The 26,629-nt window shown below is 31.6% G+C and overlaps 1 protein-coding gene across 1 annotated transcript; it reads left to right on the forward strand.

Annotated features, from left to right (window-relative positions):
- Positions 1–11,093: 11,093 nt before the first annotated feature.
- Positions 11,094–25,772, forward strand: LOC127714835 (uncharacterized). Its single transcript, XM_052220866.1, has 6 exons — positions 11,094–11,201; positions 14,750–14,909; positions 15,871–15,980; positions 19,687–19,797; positions 23,207–23,470; positions 24,907–25,772. Exons 1-6 carry the CDS (start codon positions 11,141–11,143, stop codon positions 25,326–25,328), a joined length of 1,128 nt encoding a protein of 375 aa, XP_052076826.1. The 5' UTR covers positions 11,094–11,140; the 3' UTR covers positions 25,329–25,772.
- The last annotated feature ends 857 nt before the right edge of the window (positions 25,773–26,629 follow it).

Raw genomic sequence — 26,629 nt, forward strand, 5'->3', positions numbered from 1 at the left:
ATTTTAAGTTTCCGAGTTATGAGATTTTATTCATAAAAAAGTGGGAATTTTCAAGTATTCGGACAATAACTCAAAAGTGCTTTGGGCAGTTTTCATTAAAATTTGGTGACTGGTTTATATCTATTGAGGTAAGCTCCCTTTTGATTTTTATCAATTTTAGATTTTAAGTTTCCGAGTTATGAGATTTTATTCATAAAAAAAGTGGGAATTTTCCAGTATTCGGACAATAACTCAAAAGTGCTTTGGGCAGTTTTCATTAAAATTTGGTGACTGGTTTATATCTATTAAAATTACCTCCTTTAGTTTTTTTTTTATAAATCTCTGATTCGACATTGAGAAGTTATGGAACTTTATTGTTTGAAAAAGCGACGTGCGTATCATGCGCTCATGGCTCAGCTCTTAATGAGCTGCGTCGGATAGAAATCGACCGTATGAAAATGAATATCAACACATCTGTCAGCCTATTACAGGTTGAAATAATCTCAATGCAAAGTCTGTAATTGTTTGAAAATTGAGTTGTTACAAAAACCCTACAAAATATACAAAACATTCATCTTTTATTTCGTATTCGAATGTTTCAAAATCATTCAATGTACATGTGTACGTCCAATTGCATAAGGTTGGTTTTTATCCGAAGCAGCTCATTTGTTCTTGTCCAGAATATGCATGAAATAATTGCCATTTGATGTTCTAAATACACAAACGATTAAACAAAAATGTCGATGAAGTATACAGGTAATGCGTAAAAGAAATAAAAACACCATAAAATCGTATGTTTCTTGTTTCTTTTTATCTCCATTCATTGCTTCAACAGTTTAGGCAGAAAAACCTACCCTTTTATGTTTTCATTTCATTAAAATTGAAATATTATCACTACCATAATTCTATTTTCAAACACTTTCTATGAAACGAATTTTGAAAAATCGTAATTTCAAGTGAATGAAATTAATATTTCGCCACTTTTTACGTACATTCTTTATATTTATAGATCGATTTCTTAAAATTAACATTGATTTCAAATACTACGTTCATCGTTTTGGTTTATAGTCAAAAGTTAGACGAGTTCTAAATGCATATTTACACCATTTCGAATCCGGAACGCTTTCTTAACAGATAAAGCATACGTATGACCGTGTTGAAATAATTTTATGATTATCAAAGTACTGATTCTGCTCCATTAACCACAACAAAAAAGACAATTACGTTTCATTTTTTCTTGGTACAGCATTTATTCCACTTTTACTTTTAATGTTAATTAAAATATTTCATGGAATGACAATTAAAAATAATATTGATTAAACGATTTGAAAAATATAAATATAATGCACGAACGTTATAGCTTATTAGTTAATAAAGTCTTCTGAGTTAAAGCTATGTCAGTGCAAATACAAATGCTAATTTAAATGACAGATTTCTTTCTTAGGTATATGTATATCCCGCAACGAAGCAGATATCTTCTTTCAACAGATATATGTATCTCAAGGATGGAGGATACATGTTTGCAATTAGCAAATAGTTGAAATTGTATATTGTCACCGATAGCAGTATGTATCGATGATACAGTTTCATATTACTTTTGTTTAACACATCTCTAAATTATGGATACTTTGCAGGAGTTAAATGTTTTCATTTCATCCTGTCATAGAATGTTATATTTGAGGAAATCAATAACTTAGTTTAAGCTTTTTCATAAAGTCGCATTAAGTATAATTATATATTTATGAATTGTTATACATTCAATAGAGTGACGTATACATGTACCTGATGATCAATTAAACGTTTCATTATCAAATTGCGTTTTAAATGCACTTTGCCTAGTACAAAAAGATTGTTCAAATTATTTTGCATATAATTAATACGCAAATGGTCTATTCAGAACAATTGAAAAGTGACAGAAAGATAAATTTTATATAACAATACAGCCTTCTCAATGTAGGGACGGAAAGGGGTATATACAAAAATCTGTATTTTTTACCTCAGATGTATCATCTGACTTTAATACATTTTTCTAAAGAAGAATGCAATTGATTTCAACTGAATCCTTCCACAAATATTGAAACTTTTTCCAGTTAAAAAGATTGGTACCCTCTGACGTTTTTCTATAATAATCAATTAAAAAATGTCAAAAGTACTTGCAGTTTTAATCTTTTTTTACAAAAATTAAATCTGTAATATTATATATTCCATTATCTATAGTGGGAAGAATATACATAGGTGAACCTTCTTAGAGCATTTTTGTTTATAAAAAGTGATATCTTCATATCAAAATAAAGGAATAAAAGGAGAGATAATAATAAATTTTATTATTCCATATTGATAGAACTTTAGTAGGTTTTTCTATACGAATTGGATTTTAAATAAATAAGCATATTCAACTGTGGAAAAAGTATATTCACCGCGCCAAACGTCGCGTGCTTTTACGTGTATAATTACGTTAAAATCGTTTGACGTACAATTGGTTTTGTCATTACATACATTCATCTCGGTACTCTGTCGGAATATGGAATAAAACTATTACTGTCTTTTGTTTCGGTAAATATGTGGTTTAATTGACGTTTGAAAAACTGATATTCACTTCGGCCGTTGGCCTCAGTGAATATCAGTTTTTTTGAAAAGTCAATAAATTCACATATTTACCTTATCAAAAGAAAGTAATTGTATATTATCATTTCTCTATATTTGGTAAAAGTATCGTAAATGATAACAAGTCGTCCAAAAAGTCCACAATCTCACATGAAATGTCTCTAAAAAAACCACCACAGGTTCTCCTGTCTTCTTAATCTGTAGAGACCTGAAATAATAATAAATTTATGTCAAAATCTGTGAAAATGCACAGCAAAATCATTCATTAAATAGAAATAACATAAACTTGAATATGTATGTATGTATATATTTTCCATTCCACTAAATGAAGAAAAGTAAATAAAAAAATAGTCAACATCATAATTTTCCTGATCTTAATAGATCAATATAGGATGACTATAACATAACAGACCTTGAAAATAAAATCTTTTTATGAACAAGGTACACAAATAACATTATAAAACCATGCAATATAACAACTAACATATAAAACCATGCAAAATAACAACTAACATATATAACCATGCAAAATAACAAACTAACATATAAAACCATGCAAAATAATAACTAACATATAAAACCATGCAAAATAACAACTAACATATATAACCATGCAAAATAACAACTAACATATTAAACCATGCAAAATAACAACTAACATATAAAACCATACAAAATAACTATGAACATTACTAAGATCATTGTAAGGACAAATCAATCATTTGTTCTTGAGCATGGGAAGGTTTGTTTTAACATTATTCAAAAACAGACAAGGAGATGAGTAGTGCTACTCCTAGTTTTCTTTAATCAATGCAAAAAAGTTATAAGTGAAATCCAATTGGTTAAAAAAACATAAAAATGTTCATGATGTTAGGGCTCAGAACAAAGAAATCTTTAGTTGGTATAAATATTTCAAATAACTGCAGGACAGTATCATCTTTAAACTTTTAACGGAAAATTGTGGAAATCATATTAACATTTCTGCAAATTGATTGATTCATAGATACATTGTTGCTTAATGTCAAGTAGCAACTATTTAGTGCATCTAGGATTGAGAAAGGAAATGGGGATATGGGGAATATGTCAAAGAGACAACAACCCGACCAAAGAGCAGATAACAGCCTAGTCTAGAACTCATCATCATCATCATCATCATCATCATCATCATCATCATCATCATCATCATCATCATCATCATCATCATCATCATCATCATCATCATCATCATCATCATCATCATCATATATGTATAAATAAAGATCACAGAAGTATAAGATGATACTGCATAAATGTTAACAAAACTGACATTGTTTATTTTCAGACAGAACAAACATGCAGTCATGCAAATCAAATTTTCAATTGTTTAAAGATGACATCTGGTCAACAAATTTGTAAGCTGCAACGTTGGACTGGACCTCAAACAACTTCTGCAACTCACCACATCTGGAATAATTTCCAGATTACCATTTCTATAGTCCTCTTTAAGTTTATATGTGCAAATTGCAGTGGGTGTAGTAATATCTTCCACATCTTTGTCATAGATATTGTTGTAAAAATCAGGAAATCCTTGAACAACACTGACTACTCGACCATTCCATTTCCCGTCTTCAAAAGTATGTACAACTCGTTTTCCAACAAACAATGGAACATTCTGAGATTTTCTTTCAGAACTTACACCTTCATTGACATCTTTATCAATTTCAACACATTTTCTTTCAACTTGTCAATTGAGTGGGCTTTACCTTTTTCGGTCACATGATAAATTTTTTTATCATTTACACTTTGTTTAACCACTTTTTGTCGAAAACGAATTTTGGAAATTAATGCTCTCCTCTTTTCTGACACCCCAGTTATTTCCTCAAATATCGTATCTACCTGATCCCTGTTCTGCCATAAGCCATAGTAAATACTGTCATTAGTATGTTGGCTCTTTGCTTTTAAGACAGCTTTTTGTTTTTTCTCAATAGCGATTTGCTTATCCTTTAATTTTTGCTTTCTGTGCTTTGTTATTTCTGTCAATCTCTTTCTGTACTTAACACGAATTTCCCTTCCTTCCTTTATACTCTCATTGAGGAGCTTTTCTTTTTCGTCCTGTGGTAATGTTTCTAGCCATTCAGAAGACTTGCTAAATACAAACATTAAGAATGCTTCATTTGAAATTGTAGAAGCATTTGGTCTTTACCGTAGAAAAAAGTCCAGCATACCAAATACACGCTCCGGCAGTTTATTATGTGGAATAACAGATTTTGATTGATTAAACAATTATTGTGTTGGCTCAAAGAATTTCCCACAGCAGTTGCTCCTTCATTGCCCTTTCCAGTACGCCATGTAATCCTTTAAATGCCATCTGTGCAAAAGAACATACCTTTTCATCAATGCCATTTACAGGTTGGATAAGGTTATCAAAATTGTTGTCCTTTTCCATGATATCGTCAGAGAATGGATATTCTACTCCACTAACAAATGGATTTGCATCTTTACTCATTCTCTCTAAGTATTGCAAAAGTGCATAATAGTTTTCATTTAAGTGTAACACATATTTATTGCTTTCGATTAAACTCCAAAGAGGTAGCAGTAACTAGTAGTTTTCCACGAAAATCGACAAACATGACTGTTTCATTTTCGTTCTCACAATGTGTTCGGAAAGAGCTGTAACACCCACTTTTTTCATCTACACCACGGCCAAAACATTTGCCACAAAAACGCAAGAAAGAAATCGTTTTGGAATCAGTGGAGAATACTTGGATTTCTGGTGCTTCATCTTCATCTGAAAAATTGTCTTGTATAGAAGACTCAGTTTCTTGCATTTTTTCAAATAACTTTAAAATAGGAGACAGACATTCAGCAAAATTGACTAATAAATGCAGCCCACAAAAAAAGTTGTTAACTTTAGACATGTTGGATGTCATTGATCTTTCAGCATCTGATTATTCGTTCTAATTACTAATGAAGTTTGGCATGATGTCTAATCTATACTGCTCAAGTAGGTCATTAAAAGCAATATTTGTTTGGGCTCTGACAGACATAAAGTCCCGAATATTACATAAAATACCATGCCCTTGTGATGTTATATCTTGTTGTCTGTTTTGTTCACATATATCAGATATGTCATCAAGTATGTTTTAAAATACATCCAATGTCGTACTTGCGGCCTTATCTAACATGTTCCTTAACCCAAGAAAGTACACATTTTTGTTTTCATCGCTTAGCAAAAAAGTTTGATAAGTCTTGCCAAATTTCCTTGTCTCATCGCCATACAAACATGTAATGTAACTTCACTTATATATATTATTACTTTCTTTTTTTTCTTGAATTACAACTTTGCTCAATTTTGCACCCATTATTTGCTTATGCTTTTGGCTTTTATACCGTTTCAATTGTCTCTGTAACAGGATGTGCTTGTATGTTAAATCTGTCTTTGATTTCATTACCTCCTTTAATTTTTTCATCAGATTTTTGCTTTTTGTTCGATTTAAAGCGTGTATTTTTCTCACTTTTTTAATTGCCAATTTTAACTTCTTTCTTGATTTTTTTGTATCATCAGCATGAGCTCTTTTTAATGTTGTTATTTCCTATATATGACTATATTTGTTTTATCTCAAGTTTGTGAATGTTTTCAGACTATCTAGATCCTGTTTTGACTTAAGTTGTTCTTTGTGTAAATCTGAAGCTATACTGACACTTGTCTTTCATAAGAAGCTATTTCATCATCATACAGTTTACCTTTACTTGCAACAGGGGATATGTTGGTTGCAACAGGTAAAGAAAATATCTCATTTTCAAAATCAGTTTTAAGTTTTCCTCGTTTTTCTTTCACTTTGGACCGATAACGGTACAATTTTGAAATAAGTGCATTTTCAGTTATAGATGAGCTGTCAATATTAGCAATGGGAGCAAGCTTTTGAATTAAATAATCGTCATCTTAAGACCTACTCTGGTCAAATATTTCTAATGCAGTCTTTACATTTATATTATGAGTCATTTTTATTATCAAGCTGATATCTTCAACTTAAAAAAAATATCTACATATGTACATATCCAGTAGGAATGTTTATTTCAATATCGTATTGATGTATCTTTCACCCAGGACAGTATTAATCACTTTAGAACAAAAAGTGTGATATGGGGGGAACATTCAATCTCCCGTCGTCAAGTGCATTTTTTAATGCCTTCTTTATTTTGTTGATCAAATAATCAGTAAGTTCTTTGAATAATTTGTCTTTTAATAGAATCTTTTCTGTCTGTTTCAAGTGCAATAACAGTTCATCTTTCAGAATGAATATTTTTGTGGGAAAATCAGAACATAACCAATTCCAGACATCTATAACATCTCCATTTCTTAAAATGTCTTGATCAATGTAATCTACAAGACTAACCGCTTTCCCGATGATCTTTTGTGGCAGGACTTCTAAATCTTGAGGGCAGGTTTGAGTGCGTGCTCCCCTAGTTCTCATAAAAGTCTATACCTTACAAATCCTTGTTGTAATGTCATCAGTACTTGTTGCTGCGTCAGAGCAGTTTATTCCAGCTGATTGCATGAATGATCAAGGACTCAATAAACTGAAATGAAATAACATTATGCAATGCAAAAAAATACTTGTTCCCTTACACCAAGAAGTATTTGGCACACAAATTCAGGTCAAATAAAATAATACTTGCCTTTATAGTTACATAAAGGAAAAAATAAAGGTACGTAGGTAGGGATTTATTTTATTACATTGAGTCTATAGTGTTATAGAGCAACATTCTGACTTTAGTAAAAGTGCTTCTTCAACTCAAGTTCATGAAACATTTCAATTTTATTTTTTTAGGTAGACATGACAACAGTATATCTAACATGTACATGTTCCTAGGTAGGCTTGTTTTAAAAGACTAAACCAGAGGGCAAGTGCTTAGCCTTGTTATCCTAAGAATTAGGATAATACCCCCCCCCCCCCTCCCTTCCACACACACACACACTTTTTAGACCCACCACTGTGATAAGAAGTTGAAATATCCCAAAACTTAATACAAGTTTCTTCATAATAGCATCTGATAACATTATTTCGTTGTCTACAAAAACTTTTCTATGTTTATTTACACAATTCTTACCGGAATAGTGTCATTCACTGGGCGCCGCCATATTGAATCGAAAGCGAGGCCCTGATAACGGGAGTTTTCTCGATATGGAAAAATATGTATTACACACGATTCAGTGGACAACACACACCAATATTTGGCAAATATATGCATTAATAATAAATATTTCAAAATATATATGTTTCCGTGGCATAATAGTTCAATTTCAACCAGTAACAACAAAGTTTTACCTTAAAGATAGCGCAACTTTCTTCTCTTTTAAATATTTTACACCTAATGGATGATTACGCGAGCTTTATTATTTGCCGGAACCGTTCGTAGCACTCCGTGGCTCAGCAACCGCTCAGATTCTATATAAAAGGACGTAATCGGTACATTCTAACCACGATTGCATCCGGAGAAAACACTAGAAATGTTCCAGACATTTTCTGCGAGTCAAACAGAGTTACCCCCTTACCATTGTCCGTCCCTACTCAATGTTGTTATAGCTGCATAGTACGAATACGATTAATATAAAAGAAGTCAAACAGTCCTCTTTAAAAGTAGAGATTATTATAACTTTTACGTTAAAAATACTAATACACATTGAAGACCTATTGGTGGCCTTCGGCTGTCGTCTGCTCTATGGTCGGGTTGTTGTCTCTTTTACACATTCCCCATTTCCATTCTCAATTTTAATTCTAAAAGATACACCATAAGCAGCTATAATATGCTTAATATGATTAAAGAACAATAACATGAATAAATAAAAACACAAATTATTATAACAGACAGCAATAAACAAAAACCACTGAATCATAGGATGATGACGAGGGACATGCACATAAAGAATGTGGGATGAAACATGTCTATAAGCGCTCCACCTCCTTGAGGATGAAAAAATGGTGTAACATCTCCATATAAGAACAAACTTTTGAAAACGAAATGACACACAATGCCGATCTAAGAGTACTTGTAGTTACTGAAAGCTAGTTTCAAAGCTCATAAATACACCATGTTCTCCCAGATTGATGTATCAATCAGTACACATCAAATACATTTAGTGTAAATACGTCATATCAGTCTGAGAAAAGCATAACCTTGCGCAATGCCAAAATATAAGAACTTGATATCGACAGGATTTAAGGCCATAATTTTTCTTAAATGTATAACAATACATATTTAGTTATATTTGTTTCAATTTATTATAATAATAAAAAAACTAAATAATGTCAATACCAATAAATAAAATATTTAAAAAATCTTGTCAAATTGATACCATTTAAGAAACCTTCTATACATTGATACTCTTTGAGGCTACCCGTTTCATTGATGGAGGTTATAAAAATTATAAAAGGACCAGAAAAAGTCATTTGAATGAAAATTGAGGGAGAAAAAAACCCAATGAAAATTCAATACATGTGATGCCTAATATTTTCAACTAAAGTAAAAACAAGAAGAAGTTTTGAATTGCAAAGGAATTGAAAGTAGTGTTCTAGATGAAGAAATGTACAAACCATCCTATACTAGTAAGCGTAACGTATCGAGTCGTAAGCCGTACCCTGGCCTTTTGAATAGAGAGTTTTTATTGCAAATCTTTGGTTTTCTGTCTTTTGAACTGTTATTTGTCTGTTTGTCTTTCTCTTCTCTTAGGTATGGCATTGTCTGACTTTTTTAGATTATGGTTTCAATTGCCTCCCTTGGCAGTTCTCTTTTTGTTTTAGCTGATATGTTCAAATACTTCCTGAATTCAGGAATTATCAATAATATTTTAAATAATAGTATTTTAAATCTTTACTATAAGTCTTACCCGTATCAATTTCCCTGAAATTCAAATGGAACACAACATTGACAGGGGACACTCTTTCTGTAAAAAAACAAATTGATCGGCACTGATTTTCTAACTAGTCCAGGACACTACTGATATAAGCCGTTGATATAAATTTCATAAAAATCTGATATGAAATATTTGCTTGTTAACGCTTACAATGCAATTTCCCACCAAATTTACATTTTCAAGGGGCATAATTCGTTTACGTATAGTTGATTTTAACTGATTTTTAAACTAGTCCAAGATATTTCTGGTACAAACCTATTACATAATTCTAATATAAATATGGCAAGGTAGAATTGATCACGTGAGAGCGCACCTTACAGACGGAAGGACGCCATTTATCTCTGTGCCCCTTACACCACATTGCGACGGGGACACACATATATATACTTGATGTCTGAAACCAGTATTTGAAATTAACACCTCACAAGGAATTGGAAAAGTATAAAACTTGTAGTTGTTGCATCTTAGAACCTATTAGACCAAATACATTATTGCAACATTTAGTTATTCAGCTACAAATATGTTAAAATACATGTATGCTATCGATTTTTGAAATGTTCACATTTTTTTTAATATATTGTACCGATTTAAATACACGGCACGTGTTTCCGGAATAATCCTCGAACGAGATCAAAAGTTTGAGTGAGTATCAAACAAAATAGTGCAACGAGAAAATATCAAACTGAGTCGTCTTTTTAAAGTAGACTATGCGTGATGGAATTGCATTTTAAGTTTAATGCAATAACAATACATAATGCATTAATAACTTAAACATATTAAAAACAGTAAAAATTGAACCTCGCTTATATCAACGTGCCATTGCCACCGATACTATGAGTCTCCTGGTATCTTGCTTCTGTAGAGAGCAAAAAGTTATTAGATAAAAGAAGATGTGGTATGAGTGCCAATGAGACAACTCTCCATCCAAGTCAAAATTTATAAAAGTAAACCATTGTGGGTCAAAGTACGGTCTTCAACACGGAGCCTTGACTCACACCGAACAGCAAGCTAAAAAGGGCCCCAAAAATTACTAGTGTAAAACCATGTAAAAGGGAAAACCAACGGTTTAATCTATATAAAAAACGAGAAACGAGGAATACTTATGAACCACATCAACAAACGACAACTACTGAACATCAGATTCCTGACTTAGGACAAGTGCAAACAATTGCAGCGGGTTTAAACGTTTGAATAATGCTAAACCTTCACCCTTATCTGAAAAAATAGTGTAACATCACAACATAGAAAGACAAACTATAAAATATCAATTGAAATGGCTTAACTCAATCAAAAGACATATCAACATCAGTGAACATACACTGAACAAATAAATGTGATCTATGATACAATGTAAATATGTTCCAATTAATGTTTACATTACAGTTCAGTTTGGTGTCCTAATTGCGGTCCGCGTTTTAGCCTATGCGTGTAGTATCCTATAGATCATCAATTATAAATATGACTACGAGTGTCCCGGGAGTTTTTTTTTGTGCATGAATGTTTCATTACAATATGTTTCTGTAATGTATCTAGTTAACGATTAAAACACCTACATTGCAATTGCATTGAAAAGAGAATCAGTAAAACAATCAAAAATAATTAAGTTCTTCATGCGTCTAGGTGTACAGCATCTGGCGTGTGTGATGGAAATCTAGAGATACAATGTTTAACTATACATTTTTAGGAATTATTTTATTAGGAACTTTTAGTAAATCGTTTTCAAGTAAGTAAATTTTCTGCAACGAACAAATGTGGTTATATTTTGGAAAACTTACACGTGAAAATAATTACTGTGAAAATGTTTTAGCATTGATATTTATAATAGGAAAATATGCTGGTTATATGTCGATCGATGAGACAGCAACGCAACAATACATAAAACAAAAAGTTAAGTAGAGCCTGTTTTCACTGTAAGTCAACCCGTTTTTGATTATATAAATCGGCAATTTTATTTAAGTTAACTGTTATCGAAGACTGGTCATGTTTTGGAATAGTCCATTATGCTATAGATATAGAAAGATGTGGCATGAGTGCCAATGAGACAACTCTCCATCCAAGTTACAATTTATAAAAGTAAACCATTAAAGGTCAAGGTACGGCCTTCAACACGGAGCATTGGCTCACACCGAACAGCAAGCTAGAAAGGGTCCCAAAAAAATTATGCTATGCATTTATAGACTTTAAAAAAACTTAGAGCACCTAACATTAAGCAATATAGGAACGGGAGTAAAATATGATGCATCGGAAGCATGCGCAACTCAGGCACCACTTATATATTTATTTTATTGAATCCAAGAGAAGGAATTATAAAGAAGATAGATATATGTTTATATCAAACATTTGGTGCACTTTCTTCGCTTTGTTTATTTTGATAGACAATTTAAATTCATTATTATTATATTGGTGTTCTTTGCATTGGAATGAAACAAAAATGAATAAAAATGAATAAATAAATATATAAAAGACACTTAACTCCAACGGCGGTTTTTTGACGACACATTATTTACAACGCTAACAGACTTTTTGATAATACAAAATCATCTTATTACGAAATTTAAATACAGAAACAGAAAGATCTGACGGCAATTCGTAAACCTGTTTTCTTTATATGAGACCATGGCTCGTATGCATAAAGCTACTTAAGTTAAGATTTTTTCCGAACGGACTGATTTTTCTACATGTCCTACGATAAATGAGTACTACGAATGGATATCTTGACTTAAGTGATTTTATGCATGTCAGCCCATATTTTTATCGATTGACAAATAACATTTAGGTCACTGGAATTGTTAATAATGATCACCGACTACTTTGACGTCATTTCTTGAGATTGGAAGGATTTTGGTATAAACGGTAACATCGTGGACACCATTTGACAAAGGTGTGTCTTTAAAATGGTCGTCATATTAATCAACTTCTAGAATTAGCCATGGTGACATAATGAAAAGAACAAAACAAAAAAACAAAAACAGAAGGTGTGGACTACAGAAGTTAATAAATTTCTTTTATATATATTTTACTTTATTAACAAATGGAGACATTTGACCTATAGTGCTATTATATATTTGTTATTAAATTTCCATCATATAGTCAATAGTTATAGTTAAGAAGAATCAAATATTAATCCCGTCGGAAGCGGACCTTTTATATCCCACACTCAAGACTTGCCATTGCTCTGAGATAGATAATACTTAAAACTTATAAACTGTATCGGTATTCAATTGATCAGTCATTTATGCTCATGAAGGTCTGTTATTTCAAACATGAATAATCGAAAAATATTCAGTATTTTATTGATAAAAATTAATGTAGATAGAGGGTTGCTGCTTACAAGGAAGCTGTTAGCCATTGCACAAAAGGTTCTTAAAGGTGAAGTTCGAGTTATTTACATAATAGTTTAACGGACGTCATAATGAGTTGATGTTCATTATGTTATATCTTTATCTTTGATCCAGATCACCAATGGTATATTTCATTTGACGGTAACATAACTATTTCTCGACGATTTAATCGATTATTTCATTGCTGAATGTGCCATTACACAGATTTTCACATGCCACAAGCACCTAAACGGATGCTATCCGTTTTATTGAACAGGTACTGCTCATCCTGCCGGAACACTAGAGAACTCTTTGAGGCTATCCGTTTCATTGATGGAGGTTATAGAAATTATGATAGGACTAGAAAAATACATTTGAATGACAATTGAGGGAGAAAAAAAAAAACCCAAATAAAATTCAATACATGTGATGCCTAATATTTTCAACTAAAGTAAAGACAACAATAAAGATAAGAAGACGTGGTATGATTGCAATGCGACAACTCCCCACAAGAGACCAAATGACACAAAAATTAACAACTGTAGGTCACCGTACGGCCTTAAACTAGTACTACGAGTAAAACCCATACCGCATAGTCAGCTATAAAAGTTCCCGAAATGATAAATGTCAAACAATTCAAACGAGAAAACTAACGGCCTGATTTATGTAAAAAATAATGAAAGAAAAACAAATATGATATACAGCAACAAACGACAACCACTGAATTACAGGTTCCTAACTTGTGACAGGCACATACAGAATGTGGCGGGGTTAAACTAGTGTGAAAGCGCCAACCCTCCCCTAACCTGGGACAGTGGTGTAATGATATTGCTATCTTATTTTCACATGTATATGTTGTTTCTACCGCTAAGTGTTGTTAGGTCAATTCAAAAACGATTTTTTTTATCTCAAACTTTCACATTCGGTCATTTGTTTTGGATTGATAAAGATTAACATGTACACCTGGTACTAGTATATGAATTGAGAGACGACCAGATGAATTTTCCCGCTAATTTGCGATGCGTACCCACCGGATATGAATTATCCAAAGATTATAATACGATTAACACTATGGGTATTTCTAATCGAGTAGAGCTTACACTTTTAAAACAACTACTCGTATAGACATCATCAGTTTTTTGGGGTATTCGGTTGTTATACTCAAGCTTTAGTTTTTCTGTATATTGTTGTTTGTCTTTTCGTCTTGTTCTTTTTGGCTTGTGTTATCTGATTTTATCATATTATATTTCGACATTGGAAAATAATTCTTACGATTTTTACCACGTTAACACGTAGCTGATAATGACAAGAATGCAATTTAAATAATGATACGGTATAAATGCAATAGTAAGTGAAAACATCATAGGACTAAATATTAGAATATCGAATGACACAATAAACGTATTTACACTTTTGGTATTTAGCTATATTTTGCCTCCGAATGACCTTAGATCTACTCCGAATCACCTTTTGACGTCAGGCAACAATCACTTTTTAATTGTGACGTCAAATGTTTTGAATTATGATGTCAAAATTTACGGGAACCTGTGTGATTTTACGTAATGGCGGACATATTTGCATACAAGTGTAAATACGTCTATGAATGAGTTGTTATCAAATAATGAAGTAAATGATTGTGTATTGTTCTAAAAAAAAAGTTTTTGAAGTGCAGTTGTATTTGATTAAGTAGAACACGATTAAGGAAATTGCAAGCTGTTAAAAAGTTTTTGTGAATTGTCACTTTTTTTATCTGCCATTTTGATTTTAATGTTTATATTATATATACATTTCTTTGAAACAAAAAAATCTCATTTCGAAGATTACTATTATTAATCTTTTTAACGTATTGCTCTCAAGTTGTAAATTCAATGGACAGTCAATTCTACGTCAAACACAAACATCAGAGAAGCATCCGAAAGGATAATACATATTAATTTGTTGTATTGATTAGGCATATTTACCTGTTCCGAAGGCTGGGATCTCCATGGTTCTAAATGCTATAAGCTGGATCCAGAACCGAGGAATTTTACAAATTCAAAGAAATTTTGTGAGAATCTTAATGCTGAAATGATTATGCCTATAACTGCAGAAGAAAATAGTGTATTATCAGAGTAAGTTGTCCTAAACTTATATGTTTCATTCTATAAGAAGTCAAGGAACCGTTTTGTACAATAAAAACTAAATACCCGTATCTATATTTCAATGTCATTTCTTATCATTACATAATTTTAGAGTATTAGTTTTTCAAACGAAATTTAAACAGATTAATTAAACAGAACTTTCATACAAACAGACAATATTTTACGCATAGTTGTTCGTCCTTATGTCCATAAATCAGTTATTGATGGTGACTGACAAACATGTATAGTGTCGATTTTAGACTTTCTTTCTTATAACCGGTCTGAGGGAGTTTTTGTGTTTATGATCTTTTGCATTTTGTTGATTGTTTTCTTGCTTTTTTAATTGCACCTTTGATAATAGTATTATGTTTCTCCTATTAAAAAGTAGTATGTTTGTTTTTCTGTTACCTTCAAGAGTACCGACATCTGATGTTGATTTCATTGTTGTCTTCTTAATTGATTCCCCTTTAACCTAGTCGATTTTGAATCTTCTACCTACTGTTTACTTTTTACGTTCCAACTCACTCAGGCAAATTTGTTTTTAGATGGATAACATTATCCCCCTTGTGGTCATATAGGTCTTCACGTATTCAGCCACTTAAACACCATTTGTTAACACTGCGTTTGGGTATGAATGTTCCTGTTATAGGTAACTCCAGAATAGCGCTTCAGACGCACCAAATTTATAAGGTGTTATTGGCATTTGATATCATGTTCTTAGTAAAAACGTTATATTTCTGTTGCCAGCACGAGTTGTCATAGCAATAGCGACTTCAATTTTTGTTTTTTTTATTTAAATACTCTTCGAAGTTATAGACACGTAAAGTACAATGACTGCAAATGATTAAACAATTAAGACAAGGTAGATGACAGTCCTTAAATTAAAAAAAAACCTGCTAGCAAAGATTTTAATAATATCCATCACGATTGCATTACTTTGATTCTACTATAGAATTGGTGAATGGTTTTGGATAGGACTAATCGATCATGATAAAACAACAGCACTGGATTGGACATGGAACGATGGTTCTAAATTAGAATCCAACGATAGATGGTCAAATGGTACGTTTTTTAATGTCAGTTTTGCATGATCTTTATCTTGAAAATAAACCATAATTTCTTTTATCATTGATTCATGGCATGATAAATGATAGACTATCGACGGTAAATATTGCAGGTATATTGAACATGTATATCATGTTCTCCAGTGCCACATGTGGAACAAGAACTTCCCGAGCATCTGAGATCACTCACTGTGTTTTGGTTGGGTTCGTGTTGTTCAGTCTTTAGTTTTCTATGTAGTTTTCGTAGATTTTTGTGCATCCTTTGTCGCGTTTTGCAATATAAATGTCGGTTTTTCTTGGATTCCTGATTTTTGATAGTCGCTATGATATCTTGCTAAATTTACCGGTATTATCACTCGGTTGATGTCACTGCTAGTGGAATCTTTTGTCATCATCTACCAAGCAGCGTACAATGTATGAAAACGAGAATTAGAAATATCCTTTATCATGTTTATCTTGAATCATTCCAAAAACAAAACACCTCCTTATTTCAATATGTTGAAAGACCTGTCTGTATATTTCATTAATATTTCACAGCAATAGCGACTAAAATTTTTAATTACATATACAAACATGTTTTGTAGGTTCTTAATATTGACTCCTTTCAAGGCTCAGCTTCGTGATAGATTATGCCAAATGCCATTCATGTATAATCCAGCTGGTCACTGTATTACTTGTGACACTTTCCTGCTAAATATGTTAACAAAAAGTCGAAATACCATGAGCCTGAATCAATAAATAGCTAGGAAACACGAGTTAAAAATACTAGTTTATTCAGACGCAAATTATGCAAGGCAATATTGGGTTAAACGCGAAAAAGAACGAAGATTCTCTTTCCAAATAATTAAGGCGGTGAGATCACTTATACAAATTAGGATTAAACATTTAAATTGGTCTTTGAACACTTATTCTGAATTTATCTCGAAAGATCCAAGTGTTGTTAAATTTATCATGACAATATGTTGTGTCTCCGACAATAACATAGTGTTTGTTTTTTACATAAGCTTACTTTCCTTGCGATATAGTATAAAAAGCATTTGCTTTCATTACCCAATATATTGGTAAAAAAAAGTCATAAAACAGAATGGCTTACGTAGATACAACCATCTTGTCTTAGGAAAGGATAAATATATCTTATATACCCCTCTCCCAAATAAAACAAATACCCCCTCCCCAAAAAAAAAGTCTAATTCAAACAAACAAAATTATATCTGAAACTAAAATCTGTTATGTTTGGACAACATGTTTTTGTCCAGACAGCATTTATATGGGAACCAGCTGTTTTTCTGTTCTTGCAGACTTATTAAAGGAGCTTCTCAGGTAGTAAGCAAAGAAGATTGCCATATTATCTGTCTCCACATTCCGGTTTATAGATGATGTCCTTTTCACTAGTTAATTAAAAGTTTGGTGTCTATATTGAACGTATTCATTCCATCGAGCTTGAAATAAAGGATACCGTTAAAAATACATAATATTATGACTTACACCAAGAAATTGAAAATAAGGGTCGGTTGATGAGTAAGTATTTTGACAACAAAGATGATTTCAACTTTCCTTTAGTGAACTTTGAATTTCTATGTCCCAACATTCCAGCAGCACCTGTATATGAAGTAATTGAAACGGTTTTCCAGAACATGCGTCTCCTATCATAATATCAATTAAAAGGAGATTCGAGCTAACAAGTAAGCTATAGGTCCAATGGGAACCATATGTATGCAGCTAGTCTAAGGCTTTTTTTTTACATGCATTATTAAACATTGAAACATGTGTACAAGCATTGCTTTAGTTCTAAACTATTTTAATACGTTGTAACATTATCATCAATAGATATGTTTCAAATTTAAAGGCATTTTTTATACATGTTATATGAGTCTGACTCATATCAGGTTTATTGTACTTTATGCCTCTATTAAAACTTACTGTGTTGTTTTTTTCATTTATTTTTTTTTTTTAATTTGTTTGTTTGTGTGTGTGTGTGTGTGTGTGTGTGTGTGTGTGAAGAAAAGGGGGATAGAAAGCAACAAAGGAGAAAACATTTGTATCAATATTTTAAAACATTAAAAGTAGCAAATATAATGTGAACATTACACAATTTTAAGAAAACGATTGATTAACTGTTGCTCTCAGATTTGATGGATATTCAGGACGAGAACAAATTCACATTACGTAATATATACATCAGGCACAGTCAAATGAAGTCCCACTTCAGCAAGGGTATAATTGCCGGACATGAGAAGTGCAGGGATGACCATATTTGTATACTACCAGTCAATGCAATCGTTTGGGGTCTGAATGATGTGATGTTGGGTAAGCCTTGGTCTTGAGATAATAATAGCCAAGGTGAAGTGCACTACATAAAATGGGTCTATAAAAGCCAAAAATTATACATCAAAATTAGCATTTACGAATATCAAAAACAAAATACGACTAACTACTAAACAAGGAGGAATATCGGTTCTTATCTGTGAATTCGAAATATACTAACTTTATATACAAATCTCTGGTTTGTATTTCCTAATGCCACTGGATGTATAGCAAACAACAATCAAGCAATCAAAGACACATATTTACTTTTATTCCCTATTTTAACTTATTTTTAACTAAGACTTCTGATGCAAACAGTAAGACTCATATGACAGAAAGTTACAGATGCCATTAGGTTAACATCTTGGGCCAAACATTTCAATTGTTCAATCCTTGTATCCGGATAAAAACACTAATTGAAATTTATCAACATTCGAATTTGAAGAACAGATTATAAATAATTTAGGCCTAGAATCTCATTTTCACTAAATTCATACTCATTCAAAACGATTTATGCTAATCGCATGTCATCATAAACCTTAAATGTGTAGACTTTTCTATTATATAAAGCGGTATGAAGAGATATAATTGCAGATTAAAAATGCATAGTCTCAATGATCTTGTACAATAACATCGAGAAATGTGATACAGTTTTTTTTTTAAACAATTAGTGTTTATATTGGTATTACTGATCGAATCTAGTCATATTGCGTTAGTTTAGATTTATTGTCGACATTATATCTACTAATTATAGATCAAACACTACAATATAACTTACTCTGAGGTAGTACATTTATCATTCGTACTTTCATATTTTAATAGTTAAATTTGATCGTTTTCCAATTTAAGGTACTTTATGAAGATTGAATTATCAGATTTACCTTATAATGTTATTTTTTTGATTTTTTAAAATGGCTCAATTATTGTCAGTTCTATTCTTTTTAAAGGATCGTCGACTTATATATTGTTTAATCTAATTGATTTCCATAGCTTATAATCAAATGTAATTTTGTTGTCTCTTTGAGATTTTTACCAATTGTGATGGAATACATAATCTACAAAGTAATTTTCAAAAACGCATCCAGTGCTGGCCAATCAAGAAAAGCGTTTCGAACGCTCCAAGGTTGGATAAATGCTATTAAAAATTTCAGAAATTAATTGATCATTGAAATAGTTAAGAAAAAAAATTATTTCATGATACATGATTCATGGTATAATCTTGTATGTTCAACATTAATGCATAAACGATCACTATGTTTATGCATTATTCAGAAAAAAAAAAATCAGATGTTTTGCAAAAAAAGTGTCGAGAAAAATACTTAAATCTCACTTTAAAGGGTAAGAAACTGAAGAATTCGAAAAACTTACAGATCAATGAAAACCTTTTTTATTTTATTGAGGCGAGCCAAATAATGATGAATCTCCTGAAGAATGTGTCATTTCTTGTCCGAATGGATGGGCTGATGTTCCATGCACAGGAATAAAGACAACTGCTTGTCAGAGGAAACCAGGTAATCTTTGTGTTGTGTAACGACACCTTCATAAATAATTATAACACATTGGTCTCCCATTGCTGAACAAATCAGACATATGCCTAGAGAAATACGGCGACAGTAGCATTTAATAAAGCAGACCAAAGCAGCATATATTCAAATACACATGGTACGATATAGATAAAAAGTTAGAACGATAACACAGTCTTAATCTTTTACAAATACAAAAATAAAAAGAAGCGGTATAATTGCTTATAAGACAAAATGAAGTAGATTTAAACCCCAGCTTACAACAATGAGCAAACCCATACCACAAGCTATATGAGGTCCGAAAATGACCAAACATAACACTATTTAAACGAAAAAAATTATTTTATCTGTTAAAAATACAAAATACCACGACTTCGAAACGACTCAGTTCGACTATAAGAAGAAATTGAAGACAAAATGGTGATGTTTTTAACTTGTAATACTAATAATAATAATAATAATTCAACTGATACATTATTTATGTAAAGAGGGTAACTCAATGAAAACTTGTCTAACTTTCATTGAGGCCCCAAACAAAATTCATATATATATATTATTTTACATACATAACATTTCCAAAAAATGATTGTAGCAATGTTTCTTGAATAATTCTACATTACGACAATTTTTTTTTATTGTGAATGGTAAATCATTCCATACCTTGGTTGCAGAATAATGAAAATATTTTTTTATAAAAATTAGCATTTGGCCCGGCTTGGAACAAATTGATCGTTTTTAAAGACAGCTCGCAAGCTGTAGTGTTGAATATCATTATCATTTATTAATGAGCATTGATAAGTTATCAAGTGTTAGATAAAAAAAAATGTGGTATGAGTGCCAATGAGACAACTCTCCATCCAAGTCACAATTTATAAAAGTAAACATAACGTATAGGTCAAAGTACGGTCTTCAACACGGATCATTGGCTCACACCGCACAGCAAGCTATAAAGGGCCCCAAAAATTACAAGTGTAAAACCATTCAAACGGGAAAACAACGGTATAATCTATATAAAAAACGAGAAACGAGAAACACTTATGAACCGCATCAACAAACGACAACTATTGAACATCAAATTCCTGACTCAGGACAGGTGCAAACAATTGCAGCGGGTTTAAACGTTTGAATGGTACCAAACCTTCACCCTTATCTGAAACAATAGTGTAACATCACAACATAGAAAGACACACTATAAAATATCAATTGAAATGGCTTAACTCAATCAAAAGACATTTTAACACAAGTGAACATACACTGAACGAATAAATATGATCTATGATACAATGCAAATACAAAATCAATAAAATAAGGGATGAATAATTAAAGTAACAGTATTAGATCGCTGTGAAATGTTAAACAATTTAAGAAAAACAACAATAACCTTAAACATGTTAAACAAAAGTTAGTCCATTTTCAATTTTATACATTATAATTGGTTGTTGGTATTTTTGTAAAGGATAATCATATTAAAGAAGAAAACTCCAAATTTGAGGGAACAGAAATACCACATTCAAGTATAATTATTACTACTCTTTTTTGAAGTTTTATGATTCTATCTGGATCGTTATGTAATAAATTTCCCCATACTAAAATAGCTCTATGGTTGAATATATATGCATTATACAATGGTTGTCGTATGTGTATAAGCAAATATTCTTTAATATAAAATTAAGGAGATATAGTATGATTACCAATGAGACAACTATCCACCAAAGTTCAAATTAAATGAGTGTAAGCAATTATAGGCAACCGTATGGTTTTAGTTTATACAAACGTGATATTTTCGATGAAATCATCTTACATAAACGACTAACATGTTCTTCCCAGCTTAACTTTTCATCAATGTCAATTCGAAGTAATTTGAAAGAATGCTTTTTTGAATAATTCGTTGTCATCATTAGCGTTGTTATGACAAGTATTTTCACCAAATAAATACACAAGTTAAATGGGATAGTCACAAAAGCAAAAATAACCTATTGCGTTCCGTAACCTTTCTTTACTACATGTTCCATTAGATTAATCTCTAAAAGAGTGCATTTTTAATTGGTTAAACGTGCGCGTGTTTGTAGTGCCGTCTCATTTTCTTCAAATGCGATGTTCAGTAGTAAATGTAAAGTAATATATATTGAAAACCCCTTTTCAAACACCAGGCTTCATCATGATTTAGGTTGATACTAGTATTTGATATTTCTTTTCAAAGATGGGGATTTTTTAAAGGCTTTCAAATTCCAAATTTAATTTACGTGCTGTCATGACTGCTGTACCCCAATTTTTGACATTTTACCTGTTATGTCTGTTTGTTTTGCTCACACTTTGGTGTCAATATAATGCAATTTTTTGCGACTGTCATACAAGTGAGATGTTTTGCTAGCTATAAAACCAGGTTTAATCCACCATATTCTATATAAGAAAATGCCTGTACCAAGCCAGGAATATGACAGTTGTTTTCAATTCGATTGATGTGTTTGAGCTTTTGATTTTGCCATAGGTTAACAGACTTACTGTTTTGAATTTTCCTTGAAGTTCGGTATTTTTGCTGTTTTACTTTTTACTGCAATATCATTAAAATTTCTAGTTAAAATAGTGTATTTATTTAAATTTGGCGGACAAACGTTTGGTATCATTCGTATTTTATTAAAGAGACATTAGCTACGATCTAGACAAACAATCAAAATACGATTCGTTTTGTTTTAAGTATTAATAAAAACGAAAATTTTAAAATTATAGTTCGTTATAGGCAGTCAGTTTGTCCAAAATTTGTCAAAATACGCTCAAAACATCGCTGGTGTACTATAGACTTGCAAGTTAATAATTTAACCTCATTGAACCACAGTCCTGTGACCTTCTATTAAATTCCTTAGCTAGAGATGGGTTGTGTATGTACTAGAACGTCAACATTTAAAGTAATACTAGGATGAACCATTGTGTTGACTGATTCGATACACAAAAAAATCTTTTTTATACAGGCAAAATTGATGATTAACATATTTTCCCCCTTAAATATGAAATCAAACAGACCACGAAAAATTCAAATGCACGTGCTCGCTATCTCTTTATATTTGTTTATATCCGTCGACAGTCTTCGGAGTTCATCCCGATGGTTAATTAGATGGAGTCTAGATTAAAATACACACGAAATGCTCTTATATATCACCGAGTCCATGCTTTGTTAATTGTTTGTTTTAGACTGTTTGTAATTTGGATATACGTTATAGTATGTTATTAATAAAACATGAGAATTTGAGTCAAATCGGTAAACACGAATTTCACAGCATGTCTATTTAAGGAGTACCGGAAACGCGTGATGTGCGCACTGATATCCAAATTATGCCGTAACGTTGTACAGTCTATGATGTATGCTTTATTGCTTGCATTTTGTACATTTTCTGATTAACAGATATTATAGCCGACGAGGATGAAAGTGTTACCCTTACCTCCTGTGACGTCAAGTACAAAGAGAAAATCACAAAACTGTTTTGGACAAGATCAACGGATGACACAAGTGTAATCGTTTCTGAGTACGCAAAAGGCGGGAACGTTATATTACCTAATCTGGTTTTTGAACACGTAAAATGGACAGACGAGGGATTGTATAAATGCCATGTGATATTCATTTCCGGACTGACGCTAATAGTAGAAACGAGTCTCTTTATCAATGCAAGTATGTAGAATACATGTTACGCTTGTCATTCTTTTTATTTTGTATTGCGTAGAACATAAACAAAGGATGTTTGGAGAATTAAACATAAATGGTAATGGTATAAATTCAGACAACACAATCATGGTCATTGTTTAAAACACCTTTATGTCATAAATTGCAATGATACAATACAATGACTGTAAAGAAATTTAGAATTAATGAAGTAATGCATCTTTATTAGTTTGATATAGTACATAAATATTTGAAGTCTTAAGTTTAATGGTTGACACGTATGTGTACACAAGTTTAATATAATTATAATTTGCCAAAACAACCCCGCATGCAGTGAATCAGTCACCCAAAATAAGAAAATGAAGGTCAATCCATATTAACATTTCGAACGAACCAAATATATAGGATATTATTTTAGTTTCCTCGTCGGCTTGAAAAAAGGGCAATGTTTAAAATTGTAAATTGAATACCTCGCAGATACACTGTTTTGTGAGTCGTTTAGGCTGATAAATATTTGCCATGTAGTCACATCAATATATGTTCATTTAATACTTAGTATACATGTATAATATGTGTCAATTTTATGGAAGATATTCTTCAATGAATATCCTAGATTTTAACAGGGCAGATACCACGTGACACATCTTTTTTGTCTGACTTGCAAGCTTGAAGTATCATTTTAACCATTTGTTAACTGGGCATGTAGCTTTCAATAGTCGACTGAAACATGTATACACCTTCTGTTTTTACAATTACGATGTAAGATTTTCCTTTCAAATTATAACTATATTCAGATGTCTTTTAACACTACATAACGCGATACCATATTTCCTGGTTTTTTTTTGTTTGTTTGTATGATGAATAGCATGCTTTTTCGTCGTTTCATTTAAGACAATTTATTCTAAATGAAAGAAGTGTGTTATTTTGTTATCCAAAATATTTAAATATTGATTTTTGTTTTTGACAACTTGAAAAAGAGGCGAATGATAACAAAATATTCAAAACTCATCAGTCGAGAGGAAACTGTAAACGTCATGCCAAAAAAAACAAAACAAAAACAAACCGAAAGACAACGAAAAAAAAACAGACAAGTCCACACAATGCGATATAGAAAACTAAAGACCCATTAATACGAACCCCGTCTAACATTAAGGTTGATCTCATGTGCTCCGCTATTCATGGTAAGTTCACATTCGGGAATAGGTGTCGTTCGATGATGCCACAATCGTAATAAAGAGAACGGAATTATGGTTACGACAATTGGAACAAATCTATGGTCATCTGTGACATTGATATTACAGGTTCCCAGATATTGAAGATTTGTTCATTGACAGCTTTACATATATATATATATATATATATATATATATATATATATATATATATATATATATATATATAAGAAAAATGAATAATAATATTTTATAAGCTGTCATTATTTTCAGCAAATATGTTTCCATGTTCATGCGAATATCGGAGAAAACTAGAATATTGGGGTTTCAAGATAATTCCAAACAGAACCCGAGAAGAATTGCTGCAGGAATTGGAATCAGAATTACAAAAGATTAAAAAGGAACTGAAAGTAAATAAAAGACAACTGTCGTCTAGCATCCGCAAGCGAACATCTGCTACTGATAGACGGAAATCTTCTGAGACCATGGGATTAGCCGGAACTGCTGTTATTTGTATTGTCTTTGGCCTTGTTATACTGATTGATTTACTTAGTTTAGTTAAGTTTGTAAAGTCGACAATTACCTTTTGGAATTCCAAGAAAATAAGACAAAAAGCAAAAGACAAAAAAAGTAAGATGAGAAAAAAGTTCGATATTAACAAAAAGATAATCCAAACATCGGAATCTTTTGCATAAGAGTAAAATTATAGCTAAAAATAACTTGATAGCTTTTAATTTTGAATGAATTTGTAAAGAAAATTAAGTATCTTGGCTGTTCAATATCGAGTTGATTAGTGTGATTCAGAAACTGAATTGTCATTGGACAACATCTTTAATATCGATGTATGGTTTGTACACAAACGTGATTTTTTGATGAGATCAACTTAAATATACGATCAAAATGTTCTTTCCAGCTTAACTTTTCATCAATATCAATTCCATATAATTTGAAAGAATGCCTTTTTGAATAATTCGTTGTCATCATTAGCGTTGTTATGACAGGAATTTTCACCAAATAAATACACAAGTTAAATGGAATAGTCACAAAAGCGAAAACAACCGATTGCGTTTCGTAACTTTTCTTTACTGTTATGTTCCATTTGATTAATCTCTAATAAAGTGCATTTTAAATTGGTTCAATGTGCGCGTGTTCGTAGTGTCGTCTCATTTTCTTCAAATGCGATGTTCAGTAGTAAATTTAAAGTAATATATATTGAAAATCCAATTTTAAACACCAGGCTTCATCATGTTTCCGGTTGATATTTGATATTTCTTCTTAAATATGTGGATCTTTTAAAGGCTTTCAAATTTCAATTTTAATTTACATGTTGTCATGACTGCTGTGCCCAAATTTTTGACAAATTTGCCTATTATGTCTGATTGTTTTGCTAACACATTATTGTCAATATAATGCAATTTATTACGACTGTCATAAGTGAGAGGTTTAGCTAGCTATACAACCAGGTTTAATCCCCCAGTTTCTACATAAAAAAAATGCCTGTACCAAGCCAGGAATATGACAGTTGTTTTCCATTGGTTTGATGTGTTTGAGCTTTTGATTTTGCCATTTGTTGAGGAAATTTCCGTTTTGAATTTTCCTTGAAGTTCGGTATTTTTGTTGTTTTATTTTTTACTAGGGATGTCAATTCGGTGAACAATTACTAATCGAGTACTCGTTGGTTTTATTGAGCGATACTCGAGTACTCGCTCGGGAATATATCTACAACACGGAAACACGTATTTTACATTCTGTGGTTTGTTGTTCAACGGACGAAAAAACATCTACATAAGAAACTGGGACAAGGAATTACACACCATGATTAATAGCTTAAGTACTATTTATATAAAACAACAATAATCTAATCAAATTATTTAATGAGCACCTATTTAAAAATTAAAACAATGAAAAACCATATCAAACAAGTATTTGGTAATCGTTAAGAAAACATATTTAATGCTTACAAAGGCTAAGGAATTAGAAGTTTTACTATTCACTG

Source organism: Mytilus californianus, unplaced genomic scaffold (genome assembly GCF_021869535.1).
Source record: "Mytilus californianus isolate M0D057914Y unplaced genomic scaffold, xbMytCali1.0.p SCAF_9, whole genome shotgun sequence".
NCBI classification, from domain to species: Eukaryota; Metazoa; Mollusca; class Bivalvia; order Mytilida; family Mytilidae; genus Mytilus; species Mytilus californianus.

What these genes read in the sequence shown, in the direction of transcription:
- LOC127714835 (XM_052220866.1), top strand. Translation starts at nt 11,141, where the DNA reads ATGTTTAACTATACATTTTTAGGAATTATTTTATTAGGAACTTTTAGT. An exon ending in CAACGATAGATGGTCAAATG is followed by an intron (nt 15,981 to 19,686) that starts GTACGTTTTTTA and finishes TATTTTATTGAG; the next exon opens with GCGAGCCAAATAATGATGAA. An exon ending in GAGTCTCTTTATCAATGCAA is followed by an intron (nt 23,471 to 24,906) that starts GTATGTAGAATA and finishes CATTATTTTCAG; the next exon opens with CAAATATGTTTCCATGTTCA.